Source organism: Cryptomeria japonica, chromosome 9, assembly GCF_030272615.1.
Source record: "Cryptomeria japonica chromosome 9, Sugi_1.0, whole genome shotgun sequence".
Classification (NCBI taxonomy): domain Eukaryota; kingdom Viridiplantae; phylum Streptophyta; class Pinopsida; order Cupressales; family Cupressaceae; genus Cryptomeria; species Cryptomeria japonica.
In genome coordinates this window covers 266,374,422-266,393,938 of record NC_081413.1, presented here as the reverse complement: position 1 = coordinate 266,393,938, position 19,517 = coordinate 266,374,422, and the positions used below count along the sequence as shown (strand labels likewise).

The 19,517-nt window shown below is 35.9% G+C and overlaps 1 protein-coding gene and 1 non-coding gene across 3 annotated transcripts in view; both read left to right on the top strand.

Moving 5' to 3' along the window:
- The window catches only part of LOC131061900 (uncharacterized), a 33,016-nt gene extending 14,539 nt beyond the window's left edge, over positions 1-18,477 (top strand). The window contains exons 2-7 of one of the 2 annotated variants that reach the window (XM_059210877.1): positions 10,252-10,495; positions 10,960-11,148; positions 11,260-11,501; positions 16,387-16,582; positions 16,911-17,119; positions 17,739-18,477. In XM_059210877.1, the coding sequence (XP_059066860.1) occupies positions 10,378-10,495; positions 10,960-11,148; positions 11,260-11,501; positions 16,387-16,582; positions 16,911-17,119; positions 17,739-18,110 (1,326 nt within the window). In that variant the 5' untranslated portion in view covers positions 10,252-10,377 and the 3' untranslated portion in view covers positions 18,111-18,477. The remainder of the gene's footprint in view (positions 1-10,251; positions 10,496-10,959; positions 11,149-11,259; positions 11,502-16,386; positions 16,583-16,910; positions 17,120-17,738) is intronic. The other variant, XM_059210878.1, reaches the window with a different exon arrangement.
- On the top strand, positions 2,863-2,933 carry TRNAI-AAU (transfer RNA isoleucine (anticodon AAU)). Its single transcript has one exon. It is a non-coding gene; the product is annotated as a tRNA-Ile (tRNA).
- Positions 18,478-19,517: the final 1,040 nt, after the last annotated feature.

Here is a 19,517-nt window from a genome sequence, read left to right as displayed (position 1 = left end):
CGGGGTGAAATTCTTCATCCAATGACCCTGGCTCCTAAATTTTAGGAGGATCCCTAAGAGATAGGGATGTTGAAAAGGAGACATGGACAATTCACCAAACAATGAATTCCTTCCTCAGGAGGAATTTCCGCCTCGACCTTGTGGAGGGCGCCAAAATGAACAGTGCACAAAGAGATGAATTCCTTTATCCAGGAAGAATTGCACCCAAGAAGAAGAAATTCCTGGAATAGATGAAAATTTGGCTTAGTGTTGGAAATTCCTTCCTTCGGGACAAAATTCCAAGCAAGGAAGAAATCACACCCAAGGATGAATTGAACATAAAATTTCTAAGGCAAGGAAGGAATCAGGGATGAACTGAACAAGAAATTTCCCCCCCAGGGAAAAAATTTGAAAAAGTCCATTCTCGGGCATCAAATCACATCCAAATTTCAAAAGTTTTACAAATTTGGATTCGTAGGAGAATTTTCTCTCTCCTGGACCGTGGAACCCTAATTTGGAAATTTTCCTAAAAAGTAGGAAATGTGCAAAATCGATGAAAAACCTTCTTCAAGCAAGGAAAGTTGAGGAGACTTCAAGAAAATTCTTCCTGAATCGAATTTTCCCTCTCCAACAATTCCGGATGTGCAGGAGCGGATATACGACGACAGAGTCCATTTGCATGGCGAGGATCTATTGAACGCATGGCAATATGGTGGCGCATTCATTGCCGGAATATTTGACCAAATGGCAAATTGGTCATTGCATGTTGAATTTATGGCAGATTCCTTTTGCATGCAGCTGCCACATGTGGAAATGATGGAGCATTTATGACATAAAGGGGTGATTTTTGCATGGATGAATATTCAACGCATGTTGGGCGAATTTGAAGGAGGTGGTCCATTTAATGCGCAATGGATGCTATTTTGGTTACTTTTGAATTAATTGTATATGGCCATGATGGGTTATTAATTGGAGATTCCCACCTTGTTGCATCTTGAGTGGAGAATCTTTTAGGGAAAACCCTAATTAGGGTTTTGCGTGTAGCCAGGGCTTGAAGCCTATATAAGGGGTGACCCCCCTCATTTGTAAAAAGGGGGAGCTTGTATGAAATTGTTGCGATAAGTTTTTGAGAAAATAATAGTGAAACATTGTTCTTTGATGGTGTCCACTTGAGTTAATTTTTTCAAAACTTGCATGGTTTCACCTTCCTCACTTTAGAAGTAGTAAAGTGCTTTGATTTCAATGGAGAATGTAATGGTGTCTGATGAATTTCCATGGTTCATACTTTTTGTATCTTGCTGATTGCAAGTTGCAGTGTAAAGTTAGCCCGAGCCACTAAACTTGTGCTAAGTTTGGTTGTGGACAGTCGTTTGGATTGCGCCGTTTTGGGTATTCAAATGCACTTTCTCGATTTGAAAATCCTTCAATATCCTCAAAAGATTGCACCAGTTCTTGTGGAGTTGTAGTTGAACTTGGCGAAGCAGAGCTTGGTTTATTTGAAATTTGTCCACCAGAGCACTATTCATTGTTATCAATGCCCTTAGGAGTAGATTTAGATCCTTTTGAACCCTTTCCCTTTTCTTTCAGTTCATTTTAGTCCGTTCGAAGCAATAGCATCGCAGAATTGCCATATCCGATGATGGAGTTCCAGCCACAGCAAAGAAGTGAAAGAACGATGCACACGTAAGGCCCCTTGGATTACTAGCAATCACATCAGCCAACTGAGTCATGTCCACGCATTGAAGGAATCTTGGAGTCGATTGTTTGAACTTCTTGCAATCTTAGCATGCAATCGTACTTTGATCAAGAGAGAGTGAAGTGACTGTTAGGCAACTTTATTCTGTGTTAGACGCTGTCATAAAAAACACGTCAACATTTTGGTACATTGAATGATATTTGATGTAGTTCCACGTGTCACTTGCTCCTTCACTGTATGAGTTAGGTTCAATGCATCTAAACATGCTGACTTGGCATTGCTTGGTTGGTTGGTGATGATTGGGCCCCACCTTAGCTTTCACGTACCCCTAGCGATATCTCTTGATACTCAACATAACCCAATTTCTTGATTGATTGTTCATATTCCCAAATTGCATCATCTTGATGATCAAGTTTCTAACTTTGCTTAATTCTTCTGAAACTATCTTGTCTATTACTTGATCACACTTCACTTTCACATCTTCATGTTTAGTAATCCTTCTTGTGATGTTTTGCATTTCATTCTCAATTTTGGAATCTTGAAACGTGTCTTTGTGATGCAATTCTTGACTTCATGTTGTGGAATTCTTTGTGTCTACTATCATTGTGAAGTCTTCCTCATGTTCGAGCTAATTGTTATCTTTGCTTTGATCTTGTGCATCGTAACGTCCCCTTGAAAGATGGAACATGTCCTCAACGTCTTTATCTTTACTTTTGGAATTCGTGGTCTTGAAAGTCCTTGATTTCTTTGTTGTTGTAGAGTCCTTATGTTGACCTTGGATTTCCCTTGGAAATCCAAGTTCAATGTAAAATCTTTCCTTGTAGAGCAATGAGAATTCCAACCTTGATTCCTCTTGTCTCTTCCATGTTGCATTTTGCAATGTTGAGGCTGTGAAATCCTCCTTCTGACACATGTGCATCTTCTTTGAAGTTCTTGAGCTTGTTTTTCCTTAGTTGAGCAATCCTCCTTATTGTTGACTTCCTTCTCTTGATGAAGTGTGGATCTTGACTTCCTCATGGTTTTGTGCCTTTATTTTGTCGTTGAATCTTTCATCCGCATCCTTGAATGATCCTGTTGAGTCCTTCATCTTCCATGCCTTGAATGTGTGGATCTTGTCTTTGTATTGGTGAGTCTTGTTGGTGTTGGAAATAATCCACACCCAGACCGACGATGGACTGGTCCAAGAGGGGCCAGTAGCTCAGTGGTAGAGCACTCCAACAATGTTGGAAGGTCCTAGGTTCGAGTCCTAGCTGGTCCATGTCTCAACATGGTATCAGAGCCAAGTCTAGGCTAGGAGTCCCAAGCACATGAGAGGTGTGGCTTAAGGGGGGTGTTGGTGTCGGAAAGGATCGACGATGGACTGGTCCAAGAGGGGCTAGTAGCTCAGTGGTAGAGCACTCCAGCAGCGTATGGAAGGTCCTAGGTTCGAGTCCTAGCTGGTACATGTCTCAACAGGTACACCCGCCTAGGTTCTGCAGAGCCTAAAGTGAGGGAGTTAGCAACCTAATTGGTTCACTCCATAAGTTGGCCAAATCAATTGGAAGGTTCGAAGATAGGATTCAGCATAACCTTAGAACTTATCCAATTTGTTGATTTGAGATCCAACAGTTACCTTGATTTTTTACTTTGGTAAATTTTGAACTTTTCATGTTTAGTGAAAGAATAATTGTTGTATTGCTTATTAAGTCAGAAGTCAGTAATTGTTGGATGCGTTGGCACATGCCCTAAATTGCAAAAAAATTCTTTTGGATGTGTTATGAAAGATGTGTAAGAGCATACATTATGAGGCATACAAGCATGATTAAGAGGGAGGTTTCAAAGTGGATTGGGAATCTTGACCCACTAATGACATGCCTTAAGTCATCTTTCTAAAGGTGGTAAATGACAAATAGAGTGTGGGTGGTAGGGATTTATAACTTATTATTTCGGGATCTTGTTTGGACCCACGATATTGCCTTTCAGTGGTTATTTGTTCCCCCACGAGTCTAAATATTGAAGGCTTGAGATGGAGACATAGGAGAAGAGTGTTTTGTGGGGTTATGATGTCCACAGAGGCAATAACTTGATACTAAGGGAAATACATCTATCCAAAAAATGTTGAAAGATTTGAGTCAAGATCTATTTTACTTAGTGTTAGCCCAATTTTACACTAGTCAAAATTTGAACTTTTGAACTAAATTTATCACTTGACTAGTCAAATACTAATGTTTCTTAAGAAATTTCAATATTTCTTGTCATATGGTTTCGCTCAAAAAGACTTTATTGAGTCCAAGTTGATGGTCGTCATATGTTAACAGGTTGTGCATAATGCTTGATTGTCAATGCGATGAGATTCTCCAAATACTATTGGCACCAAAAGTGTAATCGGCTAGTTTGTGTGTTTTTAAAAGTTGTCAAAATAAGGAGAAGTTGGAGAAGTTGTTCACTTTAATCGCCATTCAAATATAATTGATAAGTTGGCCAAGTTTGCCAAGACATGGATGAATCTATTGAAAGTTCTAGCAATCAGTTATTTTGGTTGATTCATCAAAGTCATCATAGTGCTGAATATTGGCAAGTTGTGGTACTTTTACAAATCACCGATGGGATAAAAAAGAAGTAAAGGATATGCGAGGTGATATAAGATAGTTTACTTGGTTTACAAAGAAGTTGATACATATCACTATCAGTGAAGTTGGTTGGCTTCACTAAAATACCGACACATTGAAATATAGCCAGTCCATTTCAAAAGTTGGTTTTACTTCAAACTGTTGAATCACTCATATGTCGACAAGTTAATTCCTTCTCACAAGTCATCGATGAAGTGAAGACATGAAGGATAAGTGAGGTTATCGGAAAGTTGGCCAACTTTCACAAATCATTGACGAAGGGAGTTTCTTGTTTGTTTACGAAGACCAAAGATGAGGTAGTTATAATAACTACTTATAGATAACTACTTCATTGAAGCATTATGTGCAAATTCATGGTGAAGGTTTTACAAACTATCAAGCAAACTCATTTGACATATGAAAAGTTGGTTCCACAATCTTTGTTACCATTCTCCCGACTTGCGCAAATATGAACATTCATTGAAGCATAAAGGACATGTCACTTCCATTTAATTTTGTAGTTGCAAGGCACTAGTCGATATACATGCAAACTTGGCAAGCACGTTCAAAGCATATGAACAGTTTGATGGGCCATCTCAAAGAAATATGGGCGCATGGTGTAAAGTCAAATTCCACAACCGCTGCTGGCATTCTCCCTGTCTGTGCAAAATGAGAGCTCTCGAATGGGTTTTAGTCATGCATCCGAATATATTGCGTACACTTCAAAGAGAGGTTATCTCATGAAATGCAATGTTGCGGATTTTGCACTAAAACATATTTGTTGAAAACAGTTATAAGAATTTCAAAAAAAAAAAATGCGATTCACAGTTGTAAAGCCGAACTCTGCAACCTTAGCTAATATCCTCTCTACCCGAGAACTGAAAATGGGAGCTCTGGTGCAGGGCATGGACATCCATCAAAGTATCATGTGAAGTGTTTGACACAGTGCCTCAGACAAATGTCGTCTCAAGGAGCACAAGGACAGCAGCGAGTGCACAAAATATATTTGTCAAAAAGCTTTGGAAACTTTGAAGCAATGCAAAAAGTAGGTGTAAAACCGTATTATGCAGTCACGTTGTCATCTTCCTTGCCCGCGAGTTCGGTAATGTAACTCAGAGAAATATGGTCTAATGACAAGCAAATAGTGTAGGATATGCGCATCAAGGATTTGTGCAAAAGTCTTTAGAAAGTTTCAGGAAAACTGTGCCAATGGTCTCCCTGTCTACGCAGAATGGGTGTTCTTGAACATGTTATGATTATGCATGCAAAATGTACAAGCGACGAGAGGTGTGAAGACAAGATTTGCAATGTTAGCCGCCACCCTCTCTGCCAGTGCAAAAATGGAAGCTTCGAACGATACACAATGTGAGAGCACAAACAAGGCATGGTGAACTGTTTGACAAATGTCTCAAATCGATGTCATCTCATGACATGCGATGATTGCAAGGTATACAAAGATGAAACTTCGCAGCAAATGCAATTAGCGGGTGTAAAGTCACATTCCACAACCTCAGCCAGCAATGATTGCACGACATGCTCAAAAACGAGAAGTTGAAATGGCCTTAGGAACTTGCAAGCAAATGCAACGTGCGAACAAAGAATGGAGGCATTGACAAGTCTCATTAATTGCATGATCAAACACCTCAAGAAGATGTCGTTTCCAGGAATGAAATAAAACGATTGCAGATCGAGCACAAAATGGAGCTGTTGAAGAGGCTTTAGAAACTTCAAAGCAAATGCCAGGCCAATAAGGCCGATTCATACAACCTTCACTAAAGTCCTTTCCGTTTGTTCAAGATGTGAGATTTTGACAAAATGCTTCCAAGGGATTCAATCTCATGAATTTGATGAATGCATATAAGCTCTGTTAAAGATCAAAACATTCTTGAAGAGACCTTTCAAATATATGCAAATAAGTCAACCTTTAATGATAGAGGGTACAACAATTTTAATTGCAGTGGGTGAATATATTTATTTTGAAGCTATTTGGAAAAATGCTTTGGAAGGACACGCTCAACACATACAATTGGAAGTCTTCTCATATTATGCATACACAAAATGTGGAGACAATGTCAAATGGAAGAAAAGGTTGATCATCAATGTGATTATGGTGGATTTCTTCCAAGACCAAGTTCTTGATGATTACAAGCAGACACATTGCCACTTCGACATGGCCAATATCTCACTTCTCTCTTTGATGTTATGGGCCTCAAGTTATCTCTTTTTGTAAAAGTGATATACAACTACAAGTTATCACTGTGAAAGTTAGGTAAATCCTAACTTGTCTCCAAAAACGGTAGTTATCCCAAGTGATTAAATTAGATAGTTATTTTAAGTGATTCTCCTAGGGTAGTTATCCTAAGTAGTTGCGAGGTAGTTATTTCAAGTGATCACTTGGGTAGTTATTTTAAGGACTTATGCTAAGGGATTATGTTAGGTGGTTATCCTAAGTGTTTGCTTATGATAGTTATCGTAAGTGGTTATTGTAAGTGGTTACCAAAAGTAGTTATGAGTTGGTTATTAAGGTGGTTATTGCAGGATGCCTATAAATACAAGGCCAATTCATTTGTAGGGGAGATACTCGGACAGAGGGGAGACTATGGAGAAATTCTTAGAGAAGTAGTTTGATGAATTTTGTGTTTGGACTTTGTATAGAAGAGTTCTTGAGATTGTATAATTTCATGAAGATAATGAAGGATGTATTTAGCTCGTATGTGCTAGATGTGCTTCTTAAGTTATTATTACTAATCTTTCATATGTCAAATTGGTGATATCTTTTGTCTATGTGTAAATCATTTGTCATCTATTGGATTGCTTACAATTCATGCAATTGATGTAATGAAACACAATCAAGCTCTGGTATCTTGGTTTGGATGTGCTAGAGTTACCCATCTCTTCGTATGTTGAGATATTTGCGTGTCAAACTTATATTGTGCTTAAATCCCCCTTTGTAATTGTTATCTATTGTGAAATCTCAATTGGTATTCATATGTCTATTGTTGGGTTTTCTGTTCTTTAGTTCTATGTTTTCTCCTTTGTGTACTTTCAGGTTAAAAGTACACGAAAATCTCAAATACCCCCATCATACGAGGGAGCTGCCCCTGTCAAATGCAGAGGAAGATTGCAGATTGATTGCAATCTCTCCAACTGTTGGAATGGTTGTCACTTCTCTTCGGGCGAATAGGGTCAATTTTAAAGGAGAATTCACAGTGACAAATCTGTTTCAACACTTAGCTAAGAGTTATTTTATTTTATTTACTTTATCAACACAATTTTTTATTTTTTATTTACTTTTTTTATAATTTTATCTACACTTTTTACTTTTTTTAATTTGAAAAACTATTTTCAAATAATATACTTGCTCTTCTTTTGTTTCATTTTGTAATTCTTTTGTTTCATTTTTACTTTAAAAAGTGTAGTAAATATTATATACATATATTTACTTCTAAATAATTTCATATTAAAACAGATTTTAAATTTTTGATGCCTTTATATTTAAAAAATAAATATTTGCTCTAAATAGTTTTTCATTCACCTTTGTTACCTTGATTTTTTACTTCGGTAATTTTTGAACTTTTCATGTTTAGTGAAAGAATAATTGTTGTATTGCTTATTAAGTCAAAGTCAGTAATTGTTGGATGTGTTGGCACATGCCCTAAATTGCAAAAAATTCTTTTGGATGTGTTATGAAAGATGTGTAAGAGCATACATTATGAGGCATAAAAGCATGATTAAGAGGGAGGTTTCAAAGTGGATTGGGAATCTTGACCCACTAATGACATGCCTTAAGTCATCTTTCTAAAGGTTGTAAATGACAAATAGAGTGTGGGTGGTAGGGATTTATAACTTATTATTTTGGGATCTTGTTTGGACTCACAATAATGCCTTTCAGTGGTTATTTGATCCCCCATGAGTCTAAATATTGAAGGCTTGAGATGGAGACATAGGAGAAGAGTGTTTTGTGGGGTTATGATGTCCGCAGAGGCAATAACTTGATACTAAGGGAAATACATCTATCTAAAAAATGTTGAGAGATTTGAGTCAAGAGCTATTTTACTTAGCTAAGAGTTATTTTATTTTATTTACCTTATCAACACAATTTTATTTTTATTTACTTTTTTTATAATTTTATCTACACTTTAATTTATTTTTATTTGAAAAACTATTTTTAAATAACATACTTGCTCTTCTTTTGTATTTCGTTTTTTATTTTACTCTTGAAAAAGCCACCATTTATTATTTTGGTAATTCTTTGTCTTGTTTTTACATGAAAGAGTGCATTAATATGCATTTTAAAGTTTTGATAATTCTTTATCTTTAATAATATTTAGAGCCAATATTTATTTTTAAAATACAAAGATATCAATTTTTAAATTTTTTTTATAATTCTGTCTTTGTCTTGTTTTAAACTATAAAAAATTATAAGCTACAATTTTTTAAGAAATTAATGTCTTTTAATCAGTGAACCACATGGATGCATTTCCTCCCCCCCCAAAACCTTGTGTTTCTGGGACGAGGACATCTTCGAGACATGGGGAGGGGGACTGGGTGTCCCCTGTAGTCTCACCACCGCCATTAGGACGTCTAGAGATGTCGAGGATGTCCAGACGTCTCTAGGATGTCTCGGGGACTCCTAGGAGTCTTTTGGCCATCTCGTGGATGCTTAGGAGTCTCCCATAACCACCACTTAGAAATTCGAATGCTAAGCAAAAATGGTCGAAAATTTGTGAAAATGGCATCCTTGTCTTCAAGCCAATCTCATTCTCTTCATCAGATATATACATGAAATATAACATTTAAGTATAAGTACTTTAAGTTATATTTCATGTATATATTGGCAAGATGTTTGAGAGTGGTTTCAGATCTCGAGGAGTTATAATGTAGATTCTAGTTTTTGGAAGATTTAAAAAATTTCACAGTCATATTTCAGTAATCAGCAACTTCCTATCAGCATTCTCTCTCTCTCTCTCTCTCTCTCTCTCTATCTCACTCTCTTTATCTCCCTTGAACGCTAGGCCTATATATAACCTATCACTCTTCCTCTATCCCCTCTCTCTACCTACCTCTATCTCACTCTCTTCTCTCTCCCCCAAGATCTAGACCTATCTCTACATCTCTCTCTCCTACCCAGGTCCCTGCCAGGGGTGCTACCTTCAACCTCATTTTGGTGTTGCCCCCAAACCCCCCATCAAACTATAATTGTAAGCAAGTAATAAGCCAATGATGAATCATGATCATAAATCATATTTTCCATATAATAGAAATCTCCAATTTGACAATTTCATTTGTCAAATTTTATTTTGAAATTAGCATTCAAGAAATCTTAGTATTTAGTATTTTTGCAATTTTGCTATTTTACCAATTTCCCAAAGTTTCATTTGAAATATAATTCTTATACATCTTTTTATAACTAGTTTTTCAAGTACTATATGTATATCGGCATCGCCCCCTTGCCACCCCCTTGCCACCGTCCCCCTGCCGTTTCCAAACGGAGGGTCCTCGAAACCTGTCCCTGCGTCCCCCTGTCCCCAACGGCTGTGGAACATTGCTTAAATTTAAAATTCAAAATAATAAGAAAATGTTAACTTTTATTGTTTGAACTTGAATTTGTTGGGCGAAGTAAGTCGCTTTGAATTTTTTTTTTTAGTTGTAAGATTTAAACAATACTGATGCCACATACTATCTGTTATGTATATTTTGCCTGAAACTGAATACTAAAAAACTAATTATCTTTGGTTATGTATAATTTACCTGGAACTGAATACTTTAAAACTAATCACATAAGAACTTTTCTTTTTAAATAGAAAGAAACAACTTATAAAACAATGAACAACATGACAAATGTACTGAGGTGCATGGTTCTAAATTATGACAACATGGGGCATGCTGTAAGTAGAACTTTGTCACCTCAAAACTACACATTATATCATATTCTCAAATCTTTTATATTGTAAGAAGAATTTTTGGTTGACACTTAGACTTCGGCAGGTACATATTGCAGGTGTTGGGGATTGTCATTTGGCTGGTGTTGCTAGTTTGCCTGATCCATGCCCTCTGCCCTCAGCAGCAAAGAAAAAGGGACTGCGTGAAAAAGAGAAACTCTTTTATGCACCAATGTCAGATCTTGGTGATCTCCTGTACGATAAGGATGCTGTTTACATAAACATTAATGATCACATGGTTCAATTTTCCAAACAAGAGGATGATAATGAAGCAACCGAAGAAAAACAAGGTACTTTGCTATTTTCATCATGTTAACAAATAGGTCTTCGACATCCCGCAACTTTTCATTTTTTTGTCATTTTTCCTTTGATGTTTCTTTTTATTGAGGTGAATTTTTCTATGTATCTTCTATATTTATATTTAGGTCAGGAAATGGACTACAGATGACAGGGTAGAATAGTATAGGAGAGGATTAATTAATAATTAACACAAATATACTGTGTACCTACTTCTATTTTTTTAAGCCACGTCTTTTAGTATTTAATCATTATAGCTTTCAGAATATTGTGCTGATTCAAATAATCACCCCGGTTTCTTTAATATAACCCTTCTATCTTCCTATTCTGCTAACTTACATACTTGGATGGCCTTGGTTTGTCATTACATCCTGAGTTGCTGTTCAGTTTCCAAACCACAAAATTTGGTAGATGTGTTGCTGCAATCTAATGGAAAAATTGTTTTCTGTTTATTTAGGAAATGCTCCTGATGTGGGTGAAGTCCTTGTAAAAACACTTCAGAATACAAAGTATTCTATCAATGAAAAGCTGGAGCAGAGCTTTATACAACTTTTTCGAGGAAATCCAAGAAAAGGTGCTAATCATACAGATGAGGGAGAACAGTGCAGCAGTGAAGAAGAGAATAGTGATAAAGAAATAGAAAATGGTAATCGAAGTGCTGGTCATGGCAAACATAGAGAAAACAATCAGGGCTTATTTATTTGTATTATTTTAGCGGATACTGTTGATTCTGGTTCGTGTTCTGATAGTTTTTCAGATGATGATGATACAGGGAGAAGCAATGAACTTAACCATTCCCCAGACAAAGAATTGTCAAATGGAAATGATAGACATGCCATTATCAGCGCCAATCTTCCAGAAGAGAAGGTCACAGACATGTCTGATAGTGAGGGGGAGCCGCATCTAAAATGTAATATGAGAGAGGTATCAGAATTTCAAAATGGAAGAATGAGGAGAAAAGCGATCTTTCTTGAAGATGAGAAGGAGAGCAATCCAAAGGTATGCTTATTATTGTTTTTGGTGATTTGAGCCTTTCTTGTCATCTAATTAGATGTTAGTGTAGGCCTCTGATGCCATTATCTGTTAGTATAGTCTTTATCATCTGTCTTCTTTCTTTGTCAACGAGACTTCAATTTTTTGGGCTTTGGCTGCTTTATCAGGTGCCTTTTTCTTGTCATATTTATGAACTTTCTCCCATTCTGTGGGAACTATAAACCCTTTCTTTCATGGAATAATTATCTTAGGAGTTTCCCTTCTTGAAATCAAGCATATATGTCAGAGAATGCTTATAAATTTGTTTACTAATTTGACCCTCTTGCCTTGTAATTAGTATTTGTTTAACGGCTATGCATAGAGATCATCTTAAGATGACTAAAGATACATAGTTCAAATCAGGGAAAATGTTTTAGTTTAATGACTAGGCATAGAGGTCATCTTAAGATAACTAAAAATACGCAGGTCAAATCACACAAGAGTTAATTTCAAATCATCAATGATGTATAATTAAAGACATTACATGATGTGAATTTAGGAAACTAAGGTCCTATACAATAAAAGTACAGAGGTGGTCATCTTAAGATAACTAAAAATATGCAGGTCAAATCCCACAAGAGTTAATTTCAAATCATCAATGATGTATAATTAAAGACATTACACGATGTGAATTTAGGAAACTAAGGTACTATATAATAAAAGTACAGAGGTTCCACACAACTAGACCGTATTTGTTAAATGGTTGCTGTTAATAAAAACACTGCACAAAAGAATTTAGGTCACTAAGGTCTCATTTATTAAGTACATGGCGACTGCATCACTAGATCATTTTTATTATATGACTCTCTTACTAAAACGCATTTAATTAATGTATACAGTATAACATAACACGAATATGTAAAATCCCCTTTTAATCTTTTTATTTGAATTAGACAACACATTTCTAAATTTTCAAATTTATAATTATAGTAGAGGGTTTATTGAATGTCTACCTCTAGGTCCTCTACTTAGTACTTACATTAAAACAACTTATTACTTCATATGTACTCATAATGCTTTTTTCTAAGTTATGTTCTAGCAATGAGAACAAAATATTTGGCTCACTTTAGTTTTACTTTAATTTTACTGTGTCAAAATTGTGCTTGAGTCATGGCTCTCTTATGCATTTTGGCTGTATGCCCATCATAGATTCATATATAATCAACCTGAGAAGTCATTGTACAAGCCTCATTTGGTCAATTTTGTATTAGTGTTCTCCCTCATCATCCTCCATGTGCCTACCATGTTTTGGAAGTTGCGAAGGTCCCAACAATTCTAAATGTGGAGGTCTTTTTGTTCAAATTCCAATGATTACGCTAAATGCTGGAGTTTCGGAGTTTTCCATCTTGTCATACCTTTCCCTCGACCCTCACTTTTTCCCTTGTCTTTGTTGGAGCTCCAAACTTCCTCTTACCAGCATACTTTTTCCCCAACGCTTGCATTTTGGCACTTTGCACTAATTTATCTTTTGGAGTTGTAGTATCATTCATTCTTTATGGCACGAGTTCCTTGGTATTTCCAACTTTTGACATTTCTCTTTATATACATTTTGGGAGTTGGAGGCATGAGAATACCTTTAACATGCTACTTTTGGCATGGGTTATGAAGCATCTTTGACTTTCGATCCTCAACATTCTACACTATGCTACCTTATTGGGTTTAGGAGTTCAGACATATCCTTATTTGCATGCCTTGTGTGATCGATTCCTCAGTATCCTTGATCCTCAACTCTCAATATTTTCTTCATGTGTCCTTTTGGAATTAGTGATATGGAAATACCTTTATTAGCTCACTTTAGGCATTAGGTAGGATGTACTGATGATCCCTGACAAGTGGTATGTGTAATGAGGCATCCCTGACCCTTGAACCTCGAAACCTTGAAACTCTTGCATTTTGCACTGTTTACCCCACACCTACCTCTTTGCATGACTTAGGTTGCCATTAATGACCAAATTTGTTGCCGCAACCACTCCAAGAAGGTTTTGTACTAAAAAATAGTCGTTCATCTTAAGGGTGCAGATTCACATGTACTTTCAGCGATGAAGGATGGAAACAACCTATGTAGTAATTAATATTGTGGTCGAGTTTCGGCTCTTGATAGTCTTTGTTCCTATTCTAGATTGCTCATTTAATGAAGTTTGCACTATCAAATGAAGTTCTTCATCGATTCTTGAAGTGACAGGGCAACCAACAAAGCACTACATATGCTAGTTCATTTTCCAGAAAGGCTAGTCATTTCTCTCTTCAAGGAGAGTCCACCATTTCTCTTTTCCATGTGACTGCAAGTGTGGAGGAGCTTCTAGGTTTTCAAATCTTGCAAATCTAGTTGCCGTTAGAGCAACATCATTTGGAAATCACAAAGAGGTTAATACCATGAATGATTCTTGCATTTGAATGTCCCCACAGTTCTCTTTGTGGATCTTTTAGGAAATAATAGCTTAGGGTTTCCTCTTGCCACTTCACTGTTATGAATGTAATGACTATTTGATTAATGGGACAATGTGCTAAAGCATTGCAAGGTTTGTAATAGTCATATCTTCATTGCATAAGAATTTCTGCAGTTTGAGATGGATAACTAAGAATATTCAGTTGCTTGTTATCATTATTTGTGAAGTATGTAGTTGCACAACTCATAGTCCTTTTGATTTGTGTGTGTTGTTTTTCATGGTTTACTATAACTCCGTAACCCAAAAAAAGGCACTGGTCTTGGAAGTAATGATCCACCAATATTAAAAAAATAAACATTATTCACTAGTAGATTAGGAGTAGGACATTAGTTTTTATGCACCTCATGGCCCAGTTAGCGATCCATAACTGTTCTCACCTTTAGAAAATCGTGTTGTTCATTTCCACATCCTGCAGTTGTGTTGATGTGCTTAATAGCTTAATAAGAATTCTTATACACAGTAGGTTAGTCTATTGTCTAGTGACAACTTTTGGAACCAAGCATACACTGGGTGCTATTGCAAGCTCATCTATTTGTCAATATTCAGTTTGAACAATTCTGTTAAAGATACCTCTAGGGAAGCCCCCCTTGATCTAGTTGAGCCTGAAGTGAAGGAGAGTTTACCCACTCTCAATAATTGCTCCATTATTGCTCTGCCTGATCATAAATTAGAGGTTTGTTACTCTGGGTTTGACACCCCTGGTGCTTCAGAGAAGCTTACCTTAAGGAATTTAGTAACCTACAACTTTGAGCATCAACAAATTCTTGCACCAAAATATTGTAACTTGTTTTTGATGAATATCTAGAGTTCTAAAAATCTTTTTAACCAAAGTGCTCCATTATCTGCAGCATATGACAGAAAGACAGAGACACAATTTCTATACCCACACTGAAGCAAACAAATCATATAAGAATTTTTAAGCTGGCAGTGTTTGGAGTTAAACAAACAAAAAAATCCCAACAGATTTCAACCTTGATTCTTCCTTTTCAATCATATCTTAGATTAGTTCATTTGGCTTCAGGGTAAGAATCATGTGCTCACCTTGCAAGCTGTCATTTTGCAGTGAAGCTTCAATGGGCCCTCTATCCCATAAAACAAATCCCACACCTTCAGAAACAACTGGCTTGTCTCCTGCAACCATGACTTACCTGAATGATTTACCCTTTTCAACATCTTTTGTAGTGCATTCCTCCATATTCAATGTCATGAGCCAAACATCATATGGAACCGTTACTGAGCAACAACTGCCAATAGGGCCTCAGATTCTTGACCATTAACAACATCCAAAACTAAAAACTTTGGTTCTCTCAGAAATTTCAATACAAAAGGTGACAAAATACAAAATAAAGCTAGGGAAAGACATTACAAGGTAAAAAATCAAACAACGCAAAATTAGCAAGGAAATGCAAAACCTATAACACAAAATACAAAAACTGAACAAGAAGACAACTGTCAGCCGGCATAGAGGGAAGTGGCAACAATGGAGGGTGAATCTACACCAACTCCTTTGCACTCCGCTCACCAATCTTTTCAAAATATATAGTTTTGGTTGAACACTAGTCTATTCTTGGTTTCCTTTAAAAAGGCTTTAGTTGAAATGCTATTAAGCAAATATACCATATACACTTCTTCAGTCCTAAATTTGTTTGCTAAACATTTTCCTTGAAACATGCATCTGATCATTTCACTTACAGCTGCATTTCTTTTCATTGACTTTTTTCTGCTTTGGAATATAGGCAGCTATTAGCTGTTTTCAAATCCTATGGTCTTTGAAAAATTAAATAATCTCTTTTCAGTAAATTTCATCGTCATTCTTGTCCTTAATGCATTGATATTCTGATCAGATTGCATTTTGATCCAACTTTGAAATTTCTGAAAGTAATCATATGCCCATGACTTATTTTGAGAAAAATCATGAAATTATCTTTGAGCTTTAGTCCACAAAATATAAGAAAATATCTTGCATGTGCAATGTCATTGACCTTCACAAGCACACAAATCCCTCTAAACGAAAGAAAGAAATAAATAGCTTATATTGATATACATGAATGACTAGAGTAGGTATGTGGGGCTTGAAGTCAAAACTACAAATTATACTAGCATACTACTAAAGTTAAAAGAATATTTAATGAATTAAAAACATAACCACACACACATACATGCACGCTTGCAGTCTCTCGCACAAAAAAATGAATCCAAAAATGTTATAAATTTGATACTTTATTTGGTTACGAGCTTGATACACTAAAGATATGGCGCTACTATTTCAGCTATTCCTAAAACTATTATACCATAAGTTGTTATTAGCATTTTGTATATGTTGTGCTTCTTGAAAAGATTTATTTTACAAGAAAAAGGAGACTTTGACATGTACACTATTCAAATATGTTACCTATTGTTTACAGGATTCTTCTGGGAGTGACAGTGAAGATGGCTCACAAAGTGAGAAGAATATTTCTCCAAGTGACGAATACAACAGTGAAGATGAAGAACAGGAGAACTGCATTGCAACTAGAATAAGCAGAATGCCTGATTCTGAAAGAGGGCAGGGTGGAGCATCAGATAGATGTGAAGGATTATCAGAAGATGAAGATATAGATGGTACTTGTTACTACCGTGATTAAACTTTGAGTTTTAAAAATAAATAATCAATAGGATTTGAGGAAATTTATATGATGTAATATCTATTTAAAGTTAAAACACTGATAATGCACCAGTCAAGGATAGCCTCACATAGTATCCTTTGCTTCTAAATTGCAGGGCTTGTCCAATGTTTAAATTTTAGACCTATTTTGTTTCATGGATCTTAATCATACTGTATAAATATCACTGTAATGAAGTTATACGTCATCATTAAATTTACACATCATATTTTGAAATGTCTAAATATTGTTTGCTTGCTTTGCATGCCTGGTTCACTCTTTTCAAGATACAAGTTTGATGGGTGATGCTTCAAAATGGAAAGAAAATTTGATTTCTCAATCATTTTTGAAGAAGAAAATAAATCTGATGGACCTTGTGTATGGTCAATCTGCATCAATTCCCACTCCAAAGTCCTTTCAAGGACTTACAGAAGATAGTGACAGTGATGGTAGTGATGAGGAGGAAGTGTTCAAGCTAAAACGGAATTCTGAAAAGGTAATTGGTAATCTATTGTCTTTGGTGATAGTTTTGCCAATGATTTAACTATTTCGTCTGAAACATATGAAATGTAGCTTAAAATAATTGACTGCATATAAATTAATTACCTTTTTGAAAATGCTAACGAGCCATTATGTATGGGATTCATATTGTTCTTGGCCACTGAACTATCACCTTTAAATGTTGAAGTTCCTTGTAAAACATGTATCACCAAATATAGTGCCATATTTTGAATCTCTGTTGCTTCAATTTTGACCTCTAGATGGAGATGTTTCTCATCAGAAAGTAAGTCCCATGTTGTAATCATGTTTTGGGTCTTGGAGACTTGAATTTCAGGAAAATGTATACAATAATTAGGAAATGGAGATTTAGGTGGCCTCAGCAAATGATATCAGCACATTGAATCTAACTGATGATATGGTATATGTTTTATGATGCTTCCTTGTGTATTGGAACCTCTCCACATTCTTTCTTTTCCTCCAAACAGGTCACGTTTACTATGGAGTAAGCTAATTGTGCAATGGAAAATCATTTGCAATTTTTTGCATGTTTTCTGTTTTGTAAGCAATTACATTTACACCAAAGACTTAATATTTTTCTGCTTGTACTTTGACAGAAAAAACATGATATGCATCTCAATGTTGAAGATCCAAATGCTGATGACTGCACTAAGTCACAGGTAGACGATTCACAGCTAAGTGATTGGTTAAATCAGGATGTCATTGAAAGCATTCGCGACCGCTTTGTTACTGGTGACTGGTCAAAGGCTGCTCGCCGAGGTGAAGAAATGGGTGGGAGTGATGAGGATGATGATTCTGCCTTTGGAGATTTTGAAGATCTGGAGACAGGAGAGAAGTACGGAGGAGATGATGCTAATGATAATTTGGAGGACAGTAAAAAATTGAAGTCTGCAGAAGAACAACGAAGACTGAAAAAGCTTGCACTTCGTGCCAAATTTGATTCTCAATATCCTTTTTGTTTTCCGTAGTCATACAATGGCTATATTCTTAAAGATTTTTAGTTTCCATAGTTCATAATATTGAGAAACAAAGTTTTTGGAAAGCAGTGTGTATCTAATCTCCATCAAGATCCATCCTCAGGATGATGCAGGATTACAAGTCTAGAGTTCCCCTTGTATAGGTGACTACAAGAGTTGGGAAAATCCATTTCTAAAGAGTTAACGGTGATTAGGGACACATCCAGCTTGGGCACAATAAATATGAGTGGAAAAAGCTAAATGACCACCTAATTCAAGAAAGTTCGGAGACAAATACACTGAATGTGAGCATTAGTTTTAAATATTAAACCCAAAAGATTATTAATTAAGCATAAAGTTAATTTTTTTAAATGATTAATCAATACATTGGCAATTATTGGTCATACACTTTATGTATAGCTAGCCTTAAGGAATACCCTAATCCAGCAACATCATCCTCATTCAAGTTTATGGGTTTCTTAGTAATTTCAGTAGCTTCTCTGAGACAGTTCTCCCTAACTAGTACGTTTGCCTGTAGTCTTTATTTCTTTGCAAATTCTCAACCTGAACTCTTCCATTTCAAACTTAAATAGGAGCCCTTTGCTTTGCTGCTTTGTAGAATAATGCAAAAGGTTCCACCCCTATCTGATCTGGACAATTCTCCCTAAAGTTGCCTGTATTCTTTATTTCTTTGCGAATTCTCAACCTGAACTCTTCCATTTCAAACTTAATAGGAACTCTTTGCTTTGCTGCTTTGTAGAATAATGCAAAAGGTTCCATCCCCATCTGATCTGCCCTCAATATCACTAGTGTGTATAATAAGTTCCACAATGGTTGAAATGTTCCTTAAATGGTTGCAAGACAATTACACCTCTTTTTGTGTAGATTTATATTGATTTTTTTAATTTTCTTTCCATTATTATATGCCCTAATGATTTTTGATTTTGCACATTTATGTAATTTTATTTTTTCTCATTTGCAATCTTATATGATTCTTGTTACTCCTTCCATCATAATAATTTTATTTCTTACATACCATAGATTTATTCTCTCCCTTACTTATCTATAACTATTTTATTTATGGAACTGTTGAAACAATGAGTTCTCAACAAAGGATCATCTCCTTATCTATAAACATCCCTTCCTAAATAATGATCTAGTTTCCTCCCACCTCATGAATAACCTATACTATTCTTAACTACTTAAGTATAGTCTAGGCCATCGCAACCCAAAATTCCATGCTCCCACTCAATTATGTAAGGAAGTTAAGTAGCAGAACAACTTCCTATGCTAATTTCAAGCGGAGGCCAATGCAAATATTTTTCAGATCATTACAACAGTTAATAAAACATAAAAAAATAAACATAATAGAATTCATACCACAACATAGTGATTTACATGGGGAAAATCCTTTCGAGA